Raw genomic sequence first — 19544 nt, forward strand, 5'->3', positions numbered from 1 at the left:
TTTAGAATCTAAAGGTTTATTAATAAAAGAAAGAAAAGGTTGAGAGTAAGGTTGATACTCTCAACCTTACATTATATACATCATATACATCAATCAGCAAGTTCTTGATGATCTTAGTGGAGATGTTACAGACTGCTAGCATAAAAGTCTTTGGCGTACATCATATGTCAGGATGAGTCAGCAATCCTTCCCCTGTCTCTGTCCTTAGCAAGACTGCATCTGGGATAAGAAGCAAGACTGAAGACAAGATGGAGCCCCCCCTCATGGCATTTGATATTCATTTCTGGTGTCTCCCAAGCTGGAGATAATCACATGGTCAAGTGACCTTTCTGTTTCATATGCCAGCAGCCACTGGGGCATGGCTGCTTTGCAACTTTTCACACGCATTCCTCAGGTGTGTATTGGCCACCTGGAGAGCCATTGTCCTTGGAGCCATACTGAATAGCATAGTCACTCATTGGACATTCCTTCCTCATGACAGGCAGTCCATACTAGCACCAGCAGAGCCCATATTCATAACTCCCCATACAAACTCCAAACAAGTACATGAATACCATACATAGAATAAGCAAAATATCAACTTTTGTTTGACACCTCACATGGCCTACTTTGTACCAAATGTGGGGCAAACAGTTCCCCGTGATCACAGCAGTGAATTGTATGCTCACCTTAAAATCCAATAATGTGACAGGGGCCTCAAGAAAGGGTTGGAATCTTGAGGAAGGATCTTGGATACAGAAAGAGGCAGGTGTCTGGCCAGGAGTAAGGTACAGTATGTGGCCAGGAGAGAGCCTCCTTTTTTTTGTACCCTGTCAAAGAAAGCTGGGGGTGCTGGCTGCTGGGGGAAAGGGAATTGAGGAGATTGGGAGGGGGTGTCTACGGGATGACAGCAAATATTACCTGGCTTTGAGCCCCCTTACAGCAACATATCTAGCCACACTGTCCTGGTCACTCCAGAGGAAGGCTCTTCTCCTGCAGCAACCACAGAGACCAGGACCAGCCCCGGACACTGTAGGCACCATTGCTGCACCCATTCAGTCCAGGGCTGGAGGTACTGCTGCTGCAGCCATGCAGCCCAAGACCAGGACCAGCCCCAGAAGCACCCCTGACATGGCCATGTGGCCCTGGCGGCCAGCAGTGCAGTGACAGCAGTGCCTCTACTGCTAGCCTCAGGTTGCGTGGCAAAGACTCAGCCTAGCGCTGCCTCCTCTCTAGTGGCTACACAGCATGAAGAGGGGGTGGGGCTAAGCTCCTTCTCCCTCAGCACATGCTCATTTGGAGGTGGGACCTGGCACTGCCTTGTGGACAGGATCAAAGCCTTAGGTAGGCTGGATTGTGCCAACAGAAAACAATTTGTTCACCACTACTATAGGGTTTCTCACCTGTGTGGGTTCAACTATAAGCCACAAGACTTGAACTCTTTCTATAGCATTTCCCAAAGTCAGAGCAGTTGAAGGATTTATCTCCTGTAAGAGTTCTCTTATGGATAACAAGGTGTGACCTCTGACTGTAGCATTTCCTACAGTCAGAACAGCTGAATGGTTTCTCGCATGTGGGTTTTCCTATGTCTAACAAGGTGTGAGCTCTGACTGAAGCTTTTCCCACAGTCAGAGCAGCTGAAGGGTTTCTCTCCTGTGTGGGTTCTCCTATGTGAAACAAGGCTTGAACTCACACTGAAGCTTTTCCCACAGTCAGAGCAGCTGAAGGGTTTCTCTCCTGTGTGGGCTCGCCTATGGCTAACAAGATGTGACCTGTCACTGAAGCTTTTCCCACAGTCAGAGCAGCTGAAGGGTTTCTCTCCTGTGTGGGCTCTCCTATGGCTAACAAGGTGTGAGCTCTGACTGAAGCTTTTCCCACAGTCAGAGCAGCTGAAGGGTTTCTCTCCTGTGTGGGCTCTCAAATGGCTAACAAGGTGTGACCTCCGACTGAAGCTTTTCCCACAGTCAGAGCAGTTGAAGGGTTTCTCCCCTGTGTGCGCTCTCCTATGGCTAATAAGCTGTGAACTCTGACTGAAACTTTTCCCACAGTCAGAGCAGTTGAAGGGTTTCTCTCCTGTGTGGGCTCTCCTATGGCTAACAAGCTGTGACCTGTCATTGAAGCTTTTCCCACAGTCAGAGCAGCTGAAGGGTTTATCCCCTGTGTGGCTTCTCCCATGGATAATAAAGTGTGACCTCCGACTGAAGCTTTTCCCACAGTCAGAACAGTTGAAGGGTTTCTCTCCTGTATGGGCTCTCCTATGGCTAACAAGGTTTGACCGGTCACTGAAGCTTTTCCCACAGTCAGAGCAGCTGAAAGGTTTCTCTCCTGTGTGGGCTCTCATATGGGTAACAAGGTGTGACCTCCGACTGAAGCTTTTCCCACAGGCAGAGCAGCTGAAGGGTCTCTCTCCTGTGTGGGCTCTCCTATGACTAACAAGGTGTGACCTCCGACTGAAGCTTTTCCCACAGTCAGAGCAGCTGAAGGGTCTCTCTCCTGTTTGGGCTCTGCCATGTTTGATAAGAGTTGCACAGTCACTGCAAGCACAAGGTGAATGTTGATGGGGGATTTTCTTGTGAACCATTTTTGTGTTTGTTTTCAACCTTCTGCTCCTGTGACTGGATTTACCCTGTCCTGCTCCTGGATAGTTTCCCTGCTGCCTTTGTAGGCTATGCTGACTCATACAGGTCTCCCCTTTCTCAGGACTCTGAGAAACATGCCCTTCACATCTTCGTACTAACACCCCACAAGGAGCCATTCGCTCAGGTCCTTCCTCCTGAAGACTCCTCTCACTGATCTCATTCAGCATCTCATCACCTGCTGGGATAGAGAGAGAAACCACAGAGGAGTCATTCCCTGTGCTGAACTGAAAGACAAATTCTGAATGGAGAACAGAAAATGGGGGACACACCCAAAGAATGGCTGGAAAGACTTAATCATGAGCTGAGTTCACCCTGCTCCCCCATAACTCTTTCCCCACCCAGCACGCTCAGACTGGAGTTGAAGACAGGTTGAAGGGCCAGTCACACTTGATGAAAACACATAACCAACATCTGCTATGAGAACACAGAAATTGGTTTGAGTCAGTTTAGCTGATTTCTCACCTGTGTGGGTGTCACTGATGATCTCCCCTTCCTCACAGCCTTGGAGATCCGGGATCTGCAGCTCATTCCTTCTCTCTACCCAGGAGAGCACATGAGCTTTGGAGCCTGGAAATCCTATTTGGGGAGCAATTGACCAAGTGCTGATCTTGTTCATTAAGGTCTGTGCCATTACTACTTCCAAAGCCAGGATCTGAGTCTCCTACCCAGAAAGGCTCCTTCCCCACCTTCCACAGACTGGTCTCTGGCTGGTACAACATCCCAGAAAACACTAATTCCATTCTCTCACTACCATGTTGGGAATAGCCCAGCTGACTCCCATGGGGAACTGAGCGCTCTGCTCCACTCTCCAGGATACAACTCAGTCTCCCTTAGGGCCTGTTCCACACTTGGGCAGGACATGAACACACTGCTCACAAGTGGAGAGCTCTAGGACTTTCAGGACTGACAGACACCCCTAGCCAGGACTCAGATTTGAGCTGCCAGGTCACTAGGGCTGGGAGGGAAAGGATGCAGCAGAGCTCTAGAGGGCTCTGCCCACAGAACTCTTGGCTGGGGGAGGACTTGCCCTGTTCTTGGGCTCAGATGCTCTTCTTGAGCCAGGAGGCAGCAGGGGAAGTTATCTCACCAGGAAAATAAATCCTTGGCTGGCCACTTCTGGCCCTGCCTATGCTCCATATACCTGATCCTGACTGACAGTGCATGGGTGCGCCCTGTCAGCGGCCCAGAACAGCTGTCAGTCCTGCAGACAGCCAGGGCATTGCCAGGCTGTTCCTGCGGCCAGCCAAGGTGGAGACAAGCTGGGCTGCTTCTCTGCTGCTCCTCCAGCTCAGCTCCCCTTCTACAGCCTTGGTTCTACTCTGCCAGCAGCAGCAGCCCTGCTCTTGTGGCCAGTTGGGCCTGCCATTTGGTGCCCCTCTGGCTTGCACAGAATCTACCAGAGGCAGGGAAGGACTCTGAGTTGGCGCCTTTCTTCCAGCGGCTCAGCAGAATAGCACAAGGGGATCCTGCAGACGCTAAGGGCAGCTGCACCCAGCCCCACAACTCTGGTACCTGCCATTCCTGCCTGGGCCCTTCCACTGACACCTTTGGCCAAGGCACAACATGGGCAAGATTGGGGGTTCCAAAGTGAGACCTTGGCTGTGGGAAGAGCAGTACTGCTATTGTGTCACTAAACCTCCTCTCACACGGGATCCAGGATTACTTGGGCAGATACTGTTGATATTGGGGGTTCGGGCAATGAGGGACCCTGAACCAAACCCAACCCAGCTGCTCCAGAGCCCACCCAGCTTCTGTAACACAAGGGGATAGGAATCCTCACCCAGCCATCTCACAGCCCCATAATTCTCCTGCATCACATCCCTGTAGAGTTCTCTCTGGCCCGGATCCAGCAGAGCCCATTCCTCCTCAGAGAAATACACAGCCACCTCCTCAAAGCTCACGGGCTCCATCATGGCCATTTCCTGTCCCTGGCTCTGCAGGCCTGGGGCTGAGCTACAGTCAGACATGGGTGCTCTGCAGCCTGTCAGGGGAATTGGAGACATTTCAAAAAGGGCTTTAATACTTTCCACACCCCAATTCTGCCCAGACTCTGTCCCTGGTGAAAAACATGCTGGACTCTGCAGTTTTGGGCAAACGTTGAGTCTAGATATATTCCATAAACACCACACACAAGTTAGGTCCGAAAGCCGTATTTAGTTCTCTCAATATCTGGCTTGAGTTACATTACTTAGCCTGCAACAATGGGATTCAGTTCTCAGCACCCAGTGTTTCTGCTAACAAGCCACATATTCATCTGCCTGAACACGGACACAGGTATAATTTACTTTGGGCTGCTGTATTCATAATCCTTAGTCTTCCTACATTGATTTGCAGCCCCAACTTTGGTTCTCTTATCTGACACAGACTTTATAAACCCTCTCCACAACAGAGAGGAAGTGAAGTTAATATGAGTATTCAGATACATATTATTAAACATGTATGCTGAGTGTTTGCAGGATTAAGATTGTAAAATTCATGGATTCATGGCATCAGAAGATATCCTTAGTCATGCAGTCTGTCCCCTCTGTGGCATAAGCCATTACACTTAGCCCAGCTACCCAGGCACAAAGCTCTGTTTCGCCACAGCATGTTTTCTAGAAAGTCACCCAGTGCTGATTTGAAGACATCAAGAGATGGAGAACCCATCAGTTCTTTGCTCATTTGTTTCAGCAGCTAATCCACTTACCCATCAAATATTTGTGCCTCCTCTCTAGCCTGAAATTCTCCTGCTGCAGCTTTCAGTTATTGGCTCTCACTGAGCTGTATCCACTAGACCAGGGATGGGCAATTCATTTTGATGGGAGGGAGGGGGGGAATCCTAGATTTTGGAAAGTGGTTGAGAGCTGCACTCTTCCAAGACATTAAGCAGGAAATAACAGCGTATGGGATGGATATTGGGAGAAGAAGGGAGCTTTGGGTGAGGGCTTGGGATGCAGGAGGGAAAGAGGGGTCTGGGAAGGATCTTGGGTAAAGGAGGCAGGTGTGATCTGGGGTACTGGATTAACCAACTACTCTTGAGATATTTAAAGTAAAGTTAATTTAGAGAAGTGGCTGATTGGACAAATAAGGGGCTGAGGGTTTCTGACCATGAAGAGCTTCTTGCATACTTGGATGCAGGAAGAAAAAGAGTTTGGGTATGTGGAGTGGGGGGGCAGAGAAGTTGGGGTGCCAGAGGCAAACTCTGGCCAGGAGATTTACCTGAGTGACTCCCGGCCAGCAGCCAAGGACCTCTCTGAGGCAGGCAAGGAGCCTGCCCAACCCTCGCACAGGCTGCAGGGCCATGTGGGTGTGTGAATAACTATAAGCCGGAGGGGAGGGGGCACATTGCTTCTTTGCTGGCCAGAAACCAGCCAATGAGATTGTTCTGGGGGTGGAAGTAGTGCCTCAAGTCTTCCCCCTTCACCTCCAGTCTCACCTTCACTTTCTGAGTGGCTTGCAGGTGGGAAGTGGCAAGTATGGAAGTAGCCCATTGCTCACCTAGCATCAGTGGGCCGGATCAGATGGCCTGGTGACCTGGATCCAGCCCATAGGCTGTATTTTGCTCAAGCCTGCACTAGACCGAAGAGCCCTTGCTTATTCAGCAGTTTCTCACCATGAACAAACTGATACCATGGAAGCCAGTCAGCTCTCAGCCTTTCAACCTATTTATTGTTTGAAACCAACCCCATATTGAAACCGACTGAGCGATGAAATCTGAGCCTGAAGGTGCTGTCTGTTGTGTGCTTTAACTTCATCCCTTTAGTATCACAAACCCATAGACCAGCGTTTCTCAAAGTGTTCACAGGTCCCCATGCAGTGCCCCTGGGACTCCTCACTGATCACTGGATTAGATTTAGGGTTGTGTGTGCCGTGATTGCTGGGTTTCATTCGTAACTTCAATGACAATCCCATGAAGATGTTTTCACAGGAATTTTCTCACACCCGAAAAACTCACCTTGTCTGAAAGCTCCCAAGGATTTTCCTCTTGCTCTCTCCAGTGCCGAGGGCAGAGTGTCTGGTGGGGGAAGGGATAAGAGAGGTGAGATTCCAGGCTCTCCTCTTTATAACAATGTCCCCACTATGAACTCTGCATTTCACTTGTATCAGAGACCAGACAGAGATACACTCAAGTGTTTAGTATGAAAATGTCTGAAACTTTCCATGTCCTCTCTCGCTTGGGCACCTCCCAACAATGGAGCCAACATCTCTGCAGCCACATCCCCGCCCCAGGAGACAAACTGAAAGTGAGATTTACTTTTCCCTCCTCATCCCCTCCCACTTGGTTTCTCTGTCACTACCACCTCTTGTCATAACCTAGAGCTGTTCTGGGGGAAGTCGTTGCTATGACATTAACTTTACCTATCTCGACACCAACGGGAGGCTCAGAGTTTGCAAACACCTGGCTCTATTTGCAAGCAGTTGACTCTGTTTGCTCAGTGCCTCTAAGGACAGCAGCATGATGGGGCCGTCATTCTCCATGTGGGAATTGAGGGAGGGGAAGGTTGGCTTCAGAGGCCAGATTCGATAGTTTCTAATACTTAAACAACTTTCCCCTACTCCATCCCTTCCAGGTACCTTTGAATTCCCTCAGAGATTCCGACAGCGCAATTGTTTTCTGGGAGAAAGCATTGACTTGTTCTTCCAGTTGAGGGGAAATCTCCTCTGGCAGCTGGAACTGCCCCATCTCACACCTGGACAGAAACAATTCCATGTGATTCTATTTCATTTACAGATGATAAGATATGGCTAGTGATAGAAATGTAGCCATGTTAGTCTGGTGTAGCTGAAACAAAAAACAGGACTAGATTTGGCTAGTGAGTCTCAGCTCTAACAGGCCTGGAGTTAGAATTCCTTGAATTCCCCTAGCCTGAGAGCAGGGGCAACACAGTCCATGGCTGTGCAACCTCCCCCTGAAAGGTCCCACTGCTGTTCTTCACCTATGGCCCAGAGAGACCAGCTGGGGAGAAAAGTGGAACAGAGTCTCAATGGCCAATTCACTCTTAGGCCTCCGGGCGATAAGGGACAGGAGGTTCCCAGGTGAAGGGCTGCAGGAATCTGCCCACTAGGAAATAGACCGAGACACCAGCTCCTTCCTCCCAAGCTCCTTCCACACACGCCTCCAAACAGCTCTCAGGTAGGACAGACTCTGGGTCCCTGCTGCCCTGGGCTGAACGTGCCCAGTAGTGACAGAACCATATTCCAGTCCCACAGTCCTGAGGCAGCCAGTCCCCAGGTAGGTGACAGCTCTAGGAAATATCTGAAGTCAGACTGTGCCCCTGAATGGAGAATTCCAGAGTCTGCTGTGCAAGGATGAGACCCTCAGAATTAAGTGAGTCAGAGACATTTCTATCCAACATCTGGCTGTAGAGCCCTGGGGAGATGTGGTGCTAACATCAGCCTCAAGCTCTTTCTCTGCGCTGTGCAGTATGACAGGAGTGCGAGCCACCTACCTGTTCAAGGTGTTTCTGACATCCTAGAGAAAAGAGACAGAAAAGAATCTCAGCTGCACTGGGCATACTCTGGACACACACAGGGAAGGCATTTTACAAATATGGGGAAGAGACGCCCTGACCTGGCCCCAGGGCCATAGATTCTGTGAGCTAATGGGGCTTTGCCGTCTCTCTGCAAAGCACAACAGTGACTCGCATGGCAGCAATGCACACGCCGAGTTAAGCCCAGATCTGATGGCTGGACCCGAGTGCTTGTTATTCAGGAGCATCTCTTCCCTATGTGGGGAGCTGAGATGTTTCTCCCTCGGTCTCACCTGCAGGAAATCACTCACTGGCTTCTGACACGTCCCCTCCAGCTCAACGATCTGCTCGCTGAGACGGGAAATCTGTGCGGAGAGTTTCCTGTTAGCGTCAGTCTGGAGCCTCCTAATCTCCTCATACAACTTCTCCAGCTGGGCCAGCAGGAGTCGCTCTTGTTCCTCCAAGAACTGCCGCAGCTGCTGAAACTTGGCCACAATCTTCGGCCTCTCGGCTTGTGTCTGTTTCTGTATGAAAACAGGGAAAGGTCTGGTCAGGGGCATGGATGGAGCCCGGGGCCCTTTCATGGGGAGATAAGTGCGCAGCAAGGACAACTTCTTGGAAAACCCTAAAATTTATGACATTTGATTATATTCTGTGGGTATTAGGCAAAGGAGTCTCTCTCAGCATTTCCTTTGGCCCGAATCCCTCTGAAAGGGATGTTCCCATGTCTGCCATGGGCAGCATCTTCTGTTATTCATGGGCACTAGCAATTCAGACTCAGAGTAGGAGGAGGCAGGACTCAGCAGTAACCTGACAGAGAAACCCAGGGAGGAAAAAGAAACTAAGTGAGTAGACTCAGCAGATAGTCCTTAACAGGGACATTCAATTCCCTTGGAGAGGATTTCTGGGAACGTCACAAGAACTGCACATTAACTCATTCTCTGACATGGAAGCTCAGGGCCTGTCTATGCATTGATCTAACCTAGTAATTCATGATCCATAAGAAACAAAAACAAGCCGAAACTCACAAAGGAAAAGTTAGTGGACATGATATGCCTTGACTTTAACAACGCTTTTGATATAGTCTTCCACAATATTCTTGCCAACAAGTTAAGGGAGTATGGACAGAATAAATGGACTGCAAGGCAGATAGAAATCTGGCTAAACTATCAGGCCAAACGGGTAGTCATCAACGGCTCGATGTCAGGTTGGCGGTCAGTTTCTAGCAGAGTACTCCAAGGACTTGTTCTAGGGCCGGTTTTGTTCAACATCTTTATTAATGACCTGAATGGGGGGATGGATTGCACCCTCAGCAAGTCTGCAGATGACACTAAGGGTGTGTCTAGACTACAGGGTTTTGTCGACAAAAGTGGACTTTTGTCGACAAAACTATACCTGCGTCTACACTACCGCTGAGTTCTGTCGACATAACGTCGACAGAACTCAGCAGTTTTGTCGACGCTGGTAAACCTCATTTTACGAGGCATAACGCCTTCTGTCGACAGAGTTTCTGTAGACAGAAGGTGTTATTGCATGTAAACTGTCCTTTGCGTCTACACTACCATGTCGACAAAGCAGCTTGCTTTCTCGACAGAACTGAATGTAGTGTAGATGCTCTTTTTCGACAGAAGTTTTGTCGACAGTATCTGTTGACAAAACTTCTGTCGACAAAAGCCTGTAGTCTAGACGTACCCTAAGATAGGGAGAAGGTAGATATGCTGAAGGGCAGGGATAAGGTACAGAGTGACCTAGACAGATTAGGAGATTGGGACAAAAGAAATCTGATGAAGTTCAACAAGAACAAGTATAGAGTCCTACACTTGGGATGGAAGAATCCCAAGCATTGTTACAGGCTGGGGACCAAATGGCTAAGTAGCAGTTCTGTAGAAAAGGACCTGGGGATTACAGTGGTTAAGAAGCTAGATATGAGTCAACAGTGTGCTCGTGCAGCCAAGAAAGCTAATGGCATATTAGATTTTATTAGGAGGAGCATTGCCAGCAGATCTAGACAAGTAATTATTCCTATTTATTTGGCTCTGGAGAGGCCACATCTGGAGTATTGTGTTCAGATCTGGGCCCTCCACTATAGAAAGAATGTGGACGCATTGGAGAGGGCAACCAAAATGATGAGGGGGCTGGAGCACATGACCTATGAGGAAAGACTGAAGAATTTGGGTTTGTTTAGTCTGCAGAAGAGTGAGGGGGGATTTGATAGCAGCCTTCAACTTCCTGAAGGGAGGTTGCAAAAAGGATGGAGAAAGGCTGTTCTCAGTAGTGACGTATGGCAGAACCAGGAGCAATGGTCTTAAGTTATAGTGGGGGAGGTCTAGGTTGGATATTAGGAAACACTATTTCACTAGGAGGGTGCTGAAGCACTGGAATGAGTTCCCTAGGGAGGTGGTGGAATCTCCATCCCTAGAGATTTTTAAGTCTCGGCTTGACAAAGCCCTGGCTTAGTTGATTTACTTGGGATTGGTCCTGCCTTGGGCGGAAGGCTGAACTTGATGATCTCCTGAGGTCTCTTCCACCTCTCTGATTCTAAGACCACACAGGAGTTGGCTTCGTTACACAGCCCTCCTACTGCCAATCCATAGCCACAGGCACTTACCAGATACTCCTTGGTTTTCCTCTCTGCTGTCACTTTCCATTCCAGCAGATTTTCTCTCTCTTTCCTCAATCTCTTCAAATGGGTCTCCAATTTTTCCTGAAAACAGAAATAAGCAGCAGGACAAAACCCATGAAATGTTGGGAGCCCATTTGTCTGCCCTTAAGCAGCACAGACCCAGTTTTGTGGAGCTCTGTTCCTGTCTGGTAGGCACCAAGTCTTGGACTTGGCTTTTGTCCATTTAAAAAGAGACAGCAGATGCAGCAGGATGCTGGTGAGGGTGGGGGATGGATTGGTGGTGGCACGTTTGTAAAGAATGATGCAAGTGGGCATTAGGAAGGCAAAAAGGGTTAAAAATACCAATCATGTAACCGTCCACAATTTAATAGGTTAAGGTCTTTTTAATCTGCTGACAGTCAAGGCTGGTAGCAGACATGGGCTCTCCTGGGGTCGGAGATCTCTCGTGAGGTCTGCCAGAGGTGGCCACAAGGACTGCCAGCTGACAGGGACTCTCAGCAGCTGCAGACTAACGTTAGCTGCCAGGGACGGTTATCTGGTAACTGGCACCGATAAGCATTATCTCATCAGTTAATCAGATTGACCTCTTGCTACAACCCAGTCAAATTCCAGTGGTGACTGGCATGGACCTGCACTGCCTGGAGCCCTGCTGTCCAGCCCAGTGACCTCCTTTAGCACTGGCTGCAGCATCTGAGTTTAAACCCTCATGGAGCAGCTCAGGAGTTCAGCATCGCAGTGAGAAACCTCCTCTCCCTGCTGGGCATACAGCCTCTAGCAAGGCATCTTTCCCTTCTAAGGGTCACACTTCATCACTTTTCACTGATGCTCAGAGGCAGAGGAAGTGTAGCCTGGTGGTTAATGTAGCCATGGACTAAGCCTGGAGAGACCAGTGTTCGGGCTAAACTCTGTCACTGATGGGCTTGGTGATCATGAGCAACTTGCTGCTCCGCTTTCCCTTCCTATTGTTTGTCTAACGAGACTGTGACCTGCTCAGGGCAGGGATTGTCACTTGATGGGTGTTATGCAGGGCCTAGATGCCACTGCAGGTCTACAAGGCAAATTACAAATGTTTACTGCTCCCAAGAATGTGGGTCAAAGCTCCGCCCCCCAGCCCAGCTGTGCCCCTCCCCCAACTCCCACAAGCCCCAAGTTACAATCAGTAACTGCTTGTAAACTCTTCTCCAGTCCCAAGGCAGCTCACTCCCATAGACTGGACTATAGCTCCTGTGATCTAAACCTCTGATTATTAACACCTTCCCTCGTACAAAAACCTCCCTGTCACCAGAGGAGGCTGAGTCTCAGAGAAATGTTTCCCACATCGGGTCTCTGTAAAGACTTGATATAAGTTGACACACAACCAGAAGATTGTAAAGCCTTCAGGGTACAAGAAAAATAAAAAGTCGTGTCACACCTGTGCCAGGGAACAGTCGGTGAAATTAGTCTGTAATTAAAACCCAACCTTATTTCCCATTACACTGGACAGCAGCTCTGTACCTTGTACTCCTGGGTAGCTTCCTTTATGGGCAGCACCATGGGAGCCTGGAAACTCAGCCGCTTGGCTAGTTCTGCCATGTTTGCCAGCTCCCTGTTAGACTGGAGGGTTCCCTGCTGCGCAGTGTCTCTGCACTGAGGGCTGAGGCAGTCCTGGTAGACATTGTGCCCACACTCCAGAGTGACAGGGGCTGTGAAATCCTCCAGACAGACAGGAGGCATCGCTTCCTCCCAGAGATTTTCCACAGGGCTCTGTGCAGCCATGGCTGACTCTGGGCTGGAGATCAGGGAGAGTTCAATTTCCCAAGCTTATCAATGTAGGGGCAGGTCCGGAGCATGTGTCTGTGGGGCATCAACACTGATGATAAAAAAAGTCAAAATTAAAAACCGACCCTCCCCCCCGCAAAGCTTTGCTCACTCACTGCCCCCACTAGGGCCTCCATTGGGCCCCTCAGCCACCTGCCCCAGCCAGAATCTTGTCTCTGAGCCATTCACACCAGGCCCCCTCCTCATCCTGTGTTGAAATCCCTCCCCCGCACTCTGCATTCCCCTCTCATGACCCCTGTGTGCGCGACCCCAATAGCTAAAGCCAGACCCACAAGCAGCACAAGAATGTGGATCACAGCCCCGCCCCCCAAACCAGCTGTGCCCCTCCCCTAACTTCCACAAGCCCCAAGGGAGGGGAGAAGACGGGTCCGAGCCAGAACCCCCCAGGGCCTGAAGCCCCCTGCAGCCAGAGAACGCCCCACCCCGCCCAGCCTCACCTCACTCTGCTCCACAGCGCAGCGAGCAATGGCACCAACAACTTCCTGCTGCGGGCCTCAGTGGGTGGACAGGGCCTGAGCAGGGGCGGGGAGTGACGGGCGGGAAAGCACGAAAACCCGGTCGCAAGGAATAGAGGGGGCCCCATAAGAACGCGCATGCACAGAAGGACAGTGACTCTGCTGAGAGTCCAGCGCCGGGGTTTAGCTCAGACCGGGAGCTTTCTGGCCACGCCCCAGTCCCGGCGGGTGGGGCTCCCCCGGCCAGAGGTTGATTCCGCCGCTGGAAGCCGGGTCGCAGACTGGCGGCGGCGGCGGCGGGGGACATTTGCCGGACGTGCAGCAACGTGCTGTCCCACGCGTGTCCCTGGCTGCGCAGGCCGCCCCACCCCCACCCAGCGGGCCATGGAGCTGCGGGGCGATGGCTCCAGCTCCCCTGGGTTCTTGTAGAGTCCCCCCGGCTGTAGGAACTGCCCCCCCCCCATGATTCTCTGTTGGCCTGTCGCTGCTGGGGGCTGGTATCACTCCTGCCCCCCCCCTTTGCTGCTTCTCCTGTTCCCGGCCCTCAGCCCCTGGGCAGTGCGCTGGGACATTCCCACCCCAGTGCGGCCCCTCTCCCGTCTGACTGGCCATGGGGTACAGGCTGGGATGGGGGGAGGGGTCTGTCAGTTTCCCCTCCTACCTCTCTCCTGCTTTTCCTCCAGGGCTGGGTGGTCCTGGCGGCTGAGACTTTCCTATTCCCAGCACCATGTGCTGCTGACCCGCTCTGCCCCTCCCCCACACCTGTCACCAGCCCCTAGGGCAGCAGTGCAATGTTCCCATGGATACAGGATATGCCTGTCACAATGAGTGACCTCTGCCTTTGCCCATCCCCCTTGGGGGCCCCAAAACACGAGGCCAAGGGCCCCTCTGGTGGACAGGTCTGGCCTCATCTCTTTCTCCCCCATTCCTCTGGGCTCTTCCCCCACCCTGCCCAGAGAGGAGAATCCTTGGGGTGCCAACACAGCTGGGGCCAATGCAGGACCATCCCCCTGGGAGGAGGGGATCCAAAGCTGCCCTTGGCTGATGGGCTGGCCATAGCAGCCTCTGCCCAGGGCAGATGGAGGGTGCATAGATCCTCCAGACAGTTCTTACTGTGACGTAAATGGGTAAGAACTTCAGAGGCAGTTGTAGGGATACTCAGATTCTCCACCTGCATAGGGTGGGGGTGCTCATGGGCTCCCCACCACTGTTCCCTGTAAGCTGAGCACTTGGACAGCCACTCAGGAGAGATTCAGGTGCTGCCCAGCTGATTAGCAGAGCCTGTGTTTCTATGGGTGGTGCACATCTGCACCTGCCTTGGTGCACAGAATGACATTTATTCTACACAGATGGAACCAATTCAAGGGAACCCTCCCCCCACCCCGCCCCAGGAGAACAGCCTGAGTGACAGACAGCCTGCTCCCTCCCCAAGCCCCATAACACTCTGGTTTCTGCCTGTCCCAAAGAAGTGTTTGCCCCAAGTCACTGGCACCTCCTGGCTGAAAGCAAACCCAGCGCCTGCAGCCAGTCCTATGGCACCATCACGAATGGTGCCATCATTACTGGCCCAGAGAAGGGAATGAGAGTTACTCGCAGGGCAAACACAGCAGCCGGACACACGGTGCGCTCCTGCCTGGCCCAAGGGAACAGAGGCGCCTCTGGTGACCCAGCTCTGTGTGTCCTGTAGCACCAGCCCATCAGCTGCAGATCCCTCAGTTTGTGCCTAACCCCCCCCCCCCCACAGCCATCCCCCTTCTTCCCTCCTCCCTGCCTCACCCCCAGCATCTATGCCTGGGAGAGAGAAAGTTCTTTCTGCCCTGGCTTCTCCTTCCTTCCCCCAGAGCTCACACTGCTAAGAGGAATGTTTGGGGCCTGGCTCCTCTTCAAGGGCACAAGGAGGAGGGGAGCAGCCAACAGAGTCTTTTGCCCACAATGCTCCCCGGTTGCTTGTCTGGTGTCTCAAGCTCCCTGTGCTAAGCAGGAGATGCCCCTGCCTCCCCCCCAACACACACACCAGGGTCTCACACTTGTCTCTGCTCCTTTCTTGGCCTTGGGCTGCTCCTGGTGTCACAATAAACCCTCGATCAGCCCCTATGCAACACTGAACCATCACCCAGCGCCACAGGCACAGCCAGTTCCAGGGCATCAGCACCTGCAGCAACCCCCCAGCATTTCCCAGAGTCCAGGTTCTACCCCCATCTCTCCCAGTCCAATGCTTGTTTTAATCACACACATACTCTGGGGAGCCAGCTGGCTGTTGGTCTGACATGTGCCAGTGCCCAGGAGGTCTGGGGACTAGGCATGAGCTGCCACCAAGTTGGGCAGGGTCACCCAGGCCTACATGTCTATGGTGAGCAGTTGTGCAATGCATACTGCACACTGACCGTCATGGGGAGCCATGTCACAGTGCTAGATGGGCTCATGAATCCCTGGGGTGTGAGATCCTCGTCCACTCATGTGCCTGCATGGTGGGGGAGTGAGCCAGGGTCTCCCTAGCTGAGGGGGAGAAGTTATGAGGGGTGGGAGAGGGGAGCTATGAGGGGATGGGGGCAGGGCGAGAGGGGGAGGGATGAGGGAGGCAGGTGTCGACTTTGGGACTGGAAGCCCCTGGTCCAACAGGCTCCTGGAGGCGCCAGGCAGCGCCACTGGCCCAGGCTGTTGAACATCCAGTTTGCGGCTCCACAGGCTCCCTGCCAGCTTCTGCGCAGCCCGTGGGGAAGCCCCTGAGTCAGCTCTTAGCATTGATGGGGGGCCTGGAGTGCAGGCTCTACATTGACATGACAGGGATGGACCAGAGGGGCTGTGTCTACATTGACACAATCTTGCGCAAATACTCTTTAACGTAAGAGTTCTTGCGCTGAAGTATTTGCGCAAGAGAGCGTCTACACTGGCATGTGCCTTTGCGCAAGAGATGTGTTGCAGAGTTTACCTGGCGCCCCTCCCCCCACCAGACCTGAGTCTGCCCAGACCCCACCCTAGCCCCGCCTCCCACATCTGCCCCGCCCCCACCAAGTCCACGCGAAGCCGCCTCCGCTGCTAAGCCGCGACCCCCTTGGCAAAGGCTTTTAACGCGCGAGGGCTGAGAGACTGGCAAGGGCTGCACGAGAACCGCTGCGCATGCGCAGTGCCGAGGCACTAGCAGACAGGGGCACAATCTCTCTCAAGGTGAGCCCCCCCCCCCGGACCAACCAGAGGAGCTGGGCAGAAGCCAGGATTGACCCACGTGGGCGTCTCGCGGCCCTGCCCGCTCAACAAAGGGCCGGTCCCAGCACCTCGCGCGCGCGCACCCACCGCAGCCTCCCCCGCGCAGCCACGTGGGACCCAGAGCGGACCCTGCAGCGTCAGCAGCGCGCGCCGGTCCCGCTCGGAACCTCCCACTTCGGGACACCCCCCCCGCCCGCCAACCCCCAGTGTTATTACACGCGCTGCAAATACCCCGCCCCACCTGCGGCCGGCTCCGGCTCCGAGAAGCGGAAGTAGCCTCTGGCCGGGGAAGCTCCGCCGGAGGGGGCGTGGCCAAGCAGCTTCCGATCTGAGCTAAGCCCTGGGACTGGAATGTCTTCGGAGTCGCGGACTTGCTGTGCATGCGCCTTCTGACGGTTCCCCCTCCCCCCAGCCCCCATTCTACTCCGCCGCCCGCCCGTCACTCTCCGGGCTGCAGACTTCCCCGCGCTTCCTGAGCCGCGGGGCGCCGGAGCGGGGGAGGCCGCAGTCCGGCGTGAGGGGCTGTGACCCGCCGTCCTGTGCTGCTCATGGGTCCGGCGCGGGTTATCGGGGCGCGCCCGCTGAGGGCAGGGAGCGGGGAGGCTCCGGTCGGGCAATGGCCTCGCCTCGGGCCGGCCTCCCTCTGCAGTCGCCCCCTCCCTTCTTTGAGTTGTTGGCGCTTCATTATACACACGCTGGCCTGGCGCGGGGGGAGCTGGGTGCCGCGGTGCACAGAGGGGCTGTGAGGGGGCTACAGATTGTGCGGGCGGGGATTTGAACACAGGGTGGGGAGGGGCGCACAGACGGGGGCGAGGTCTGGCTGGGGCAGGTGGTTGAGGGGCCCTGAGGAGGCCCTGGCGGAGGCGGAGAGAAAACAAACCTTTTGAGCCTTTTTTGGTTTTTAATTTTGATTTTTTGTATCCTCAGTGCTGGTACCTACACCCCCCCCCCCCTCCCGGACCTGCCCCTCCATTGCTGAGCTCAGGGAAGTGATACGTCCCCTGTCCCCCAGCCCAGAGGCAGCCATGGCAGCAGAGAGCCCCGTGGAAAGTCTCTGGAAGGAAGTGATGCGTCCCGTCTGTCTGGAGGATTTCAAAGCCCCTGTCATTCTGGAGCATGGGAACAATTTTTGCCAGGCCCCCCTCAGCCCTCAAGGCAGAGACACTGAGCAGCAGGGACCCCTCTGGCCCAATCGGCAGCTGGCAAACATGGTGGAACTAGCCAAGCCGCTGAGTTTTGAGGCAGCAAAGAGAACAAGATGGGACAGGGTGTGTGGGGAGCACCAGGAGGCTCTGAAGCTGTTCTGTGGAGAGGCTCAAACTCCCATCTGCATTGTGTATGACAGATCCCAAACTCACATGTTGATGCCCTTACAGGAAGCTGCCCAGGAGTACAAGGTACAGAGTTGCTGTCCAGTGTGATGGGAAATAACATTGGGTTTTCATTACAGGCTAATTTCACTGACTGTTACCGGGCACAGATGTAAAACAACTCTGTAAAGCAGTGGTCTCCAGCCTTTTAAAGTATGAGATCACTTTTTGGATCTAAGTGCCATCTAGGATCTACCTCAAACCCAAATACTCCTGCCGACCTCCTTTGTGACCCTTCTCCAAGACCCCGCCTCTGCTCACTGCATCCCTTCTCCCTCCCCAATCCTTCCTTCCTTCCTTCCTTCCTTTCTTTTCATCAGGGAGGGGCAGAGGGTTGGAGTGGAGGAGGGGGTTCAGGCTCTGTAAGGGAGTTGGGGCTCGGGGTTAGAAAAGGGGTTTGGGGTGCAGGAGAGGTACATGACTAGGAGAGGGATTCAGGATACAGGCTCCAGCTGAACACTGCTTACCACAGGTGGCTCCTCTGTGGTGGTGCACTGGGGCTAAGGAAGGCTCACCCCAGCCCCACTCTCAAAAGCAGCCTACAGACTCCCTCTGTTTGTGGAGCTAGAATGCAGGGTGGGAGAAGGAAACAGCTTCAAGGCAAAGGGCAGGAGATGTGCAGCAGGCGGGAAAGGGGGCAGCTGAAGTGCTGCACTTGATAGCCTCTTAGCCAAACCAGTCAAGATCACCTGTCAGAGGCTCCAAGATCTACTGGTAGATCCTGATCTACTGGTTGGTGACCACTGCTGCAAAGCCTTCATGGTACAAGAGATGCTGTAAAAAGTAAATGTTCTGGCTTTGTGGCAACTTACATCATAAGAACGGCTGTACTGGGTCAGACCAAAGGTCCATCTAGCCCAGTAGCCTGCCTGCCGACAGTGGCCAGCATCAGGTGCTCCAGAGAGGGTAGACTGAAGACAATGATCAAGCAATTTGTCTCCTGCCATCCTTCTCCAGCCTCTGACAAACAGAGGCAAGGGACACCATTTCTGTCCCCTGGCTAATAGCCTTTTATGGACCCAACCTCCATGAAATTATCTAGCTTCTCTTTAAACTCTCTTATAGTCCTAGCCTTCACAGTCTCCTCTGGCAAGGAGCTTCACAGGTTGACTACACGCTATGTGAAGAAGAACTTTATTTTATTAGTTTTAAACCTGGTAGTCTTTACAGATACGTGATGTGGGAAATGTTTCTCTGAGGCTTGGAATCCTGAAACCCAGCCCTCACTGGTGATAAGAGGGGTGTTTGCACAAGGGAAGGTGTTAATAATCAGAGCGGTTTAGATCACAGGAGCTAGAGGCCACTCTGTCAGTGAGCTGCCTTGGGACTGGAGAAGAAGAGGTTACAAGCTGTTACTGATTGGATGAACAGGAATAATAATCTGTCATTTGCCTTATAGATCCGCAATGATGTCTGGGCCTTGCACAATACCCACCAAGGGAAAGTCCCTGCTTTGAGCAGGTCACAGTCCAGTTAGACAAACTGTGGGAATGGAAGGTGGGGCAGCAAGTTGCTCATAGTTGCCAAACACATCAGGGATAGAGTTTGGTCCCGAACTCTGGTCCAATTGTTAGGGTACGTCTAGACTACATGCCTCTGTCGCCAGAGGCATGTAGATGAGGCTACCAGACATAGTAAAATGAAGCGGCAATTTAAATAATCGCCGCTTCATTTAAAGTTACATGGCTGCCGCGCTGAGCCGACAAACAGCTGATCAGCTGTTTGTCGGCTCAGCGCGATAGTCTGGACACGCGGGTGGCGACATCAAAGGTATTTGTCGACCACCCAGGTATACCTCATCCCAGGAGGCATACCTGGGTGGTCGACAAATACCTTTGATGTCGACACCCGCACGTCCAGACTATCGCGCTGAGCCGACAAACAGCTGATCAGCTGTTTGTCGGCTCAGCGCGGCAGCCATGTAACTTTAAATGAAGCGGCGATTATTTAAATTGCCGCTTCATTTTACTATGTCTGGTAGCCTCATCTACATGCCTCTGGCGACA

General features: G+C 52.8%; 2 protein-coding genes across 17 annotated transcripts in view; one reads left to right on the forward strand and one right to left on the reverse strand.

Annotated features, from left to right (window-relative positions):
• On the reverse strand, window positions 1-16548 carry LOC102449784 (uncharacterized). Of its 5 annotated transcripts, none has more exons than XM_075912834.1 (10): window positions 16410-16548; window positions 12186-12540; window positions 10677-10772; window positions 8362-8592; window positions 8048-8070; window positions 7173-7288; window positions 6553-6612; window positions 4399-4599; window positions 3081-3194; window positions 1-2796 (listed from the first exon to the last, which is right to left on the reverse strand). In XM_075912834.1, the coding sequence occupies exons 2-10, from the start codon at window positions 12444-12446 to the stop codon at window positions 1526-1528; spliced, it is 2373 nt and encodes a 790-aa protein (XP_075768949.1). In that variant the 5' UTR covers window positions 12447-12540; window positions 16410-16548; the 3' UTR covers window positions 1-1525. The 5 variants fall into 5 exon arrangements, with proteins under 5 accessions (XP_075768949.1, XP_075768951.1, XP_075768950.1 ...); XM_075912836.1 differs by lacking the exon at window positions 16410-16548 and adding an exon at window positions 12947-16226 and having other exon boundaries at window positions 12186-12524; XM_075912835.1 differs by lacking the exon at window positions 16410-16548 and adding an exon at window positions 12947-16226.
• Window positions 16014-19544, forward strand: part of LOC102461022 (uncharacterized) — a 16293-nt gene continuing 12762 nt past the window's right edge. For 7 of the 12 annotated variants that reach the window (XR_012898289.1, XR_012898291.1, XR_012898292.1 and 4 more), the window contains exons 1-2: window positions 16422-16544; window positions 17096-17565. The gene's annotated coding sequence lies outside the window, so the exon portion shown is untranslated. The other 5 variants (XR_012898295.1, XM_075912922.1, XM_075912926.1 and 2 more) reach the window with 3 other exon arrangements.

The sequence above is a fragment of the Pelodiscus sinensis genome, chromosome 31 (genome assembly GCF_049634645.1).
Source record: "Pelodiscus sinensis isolate JC-2024 chromosome 31, ASM4963464v1, whole genome shotgun sequence".
NCBI classification, from domain to species: domain Eukaryota; kingdom Metazoa; phylum Chordata; order Testudines; family Trionychidae; genus Pelodiscus; species Pelodiscus sinensis.

What these genes read in the sequence shown, in the direction of transcription:
- LOC102449784 (XM_075912834.1), bottom strand. Translation starts at nt 12,446, where the DNA reads ATGGCTGCACAGAGCCCTGTGGAAAATCTCTGGGAGGAAGCGATGCCT. An exon ending in CAGTGAGTGATTTCCTGCAG is followed by an intron (nt 8,071 to 8,361) that starts GTGAGACCGAGG and finishes TCTTTTCTCTAG; the next exon opens with GATGTCAGAAACACCTTGAA. An exon ending in CTTGGGAGCTTTCAGACAAG is followed by an intron (nt 4,600 to 6,552) that starts GTGAGTTTTTCG and finishes TTCCCCTGACAG; the next exon opens with GCTGCAGAGCACCCATGTCT.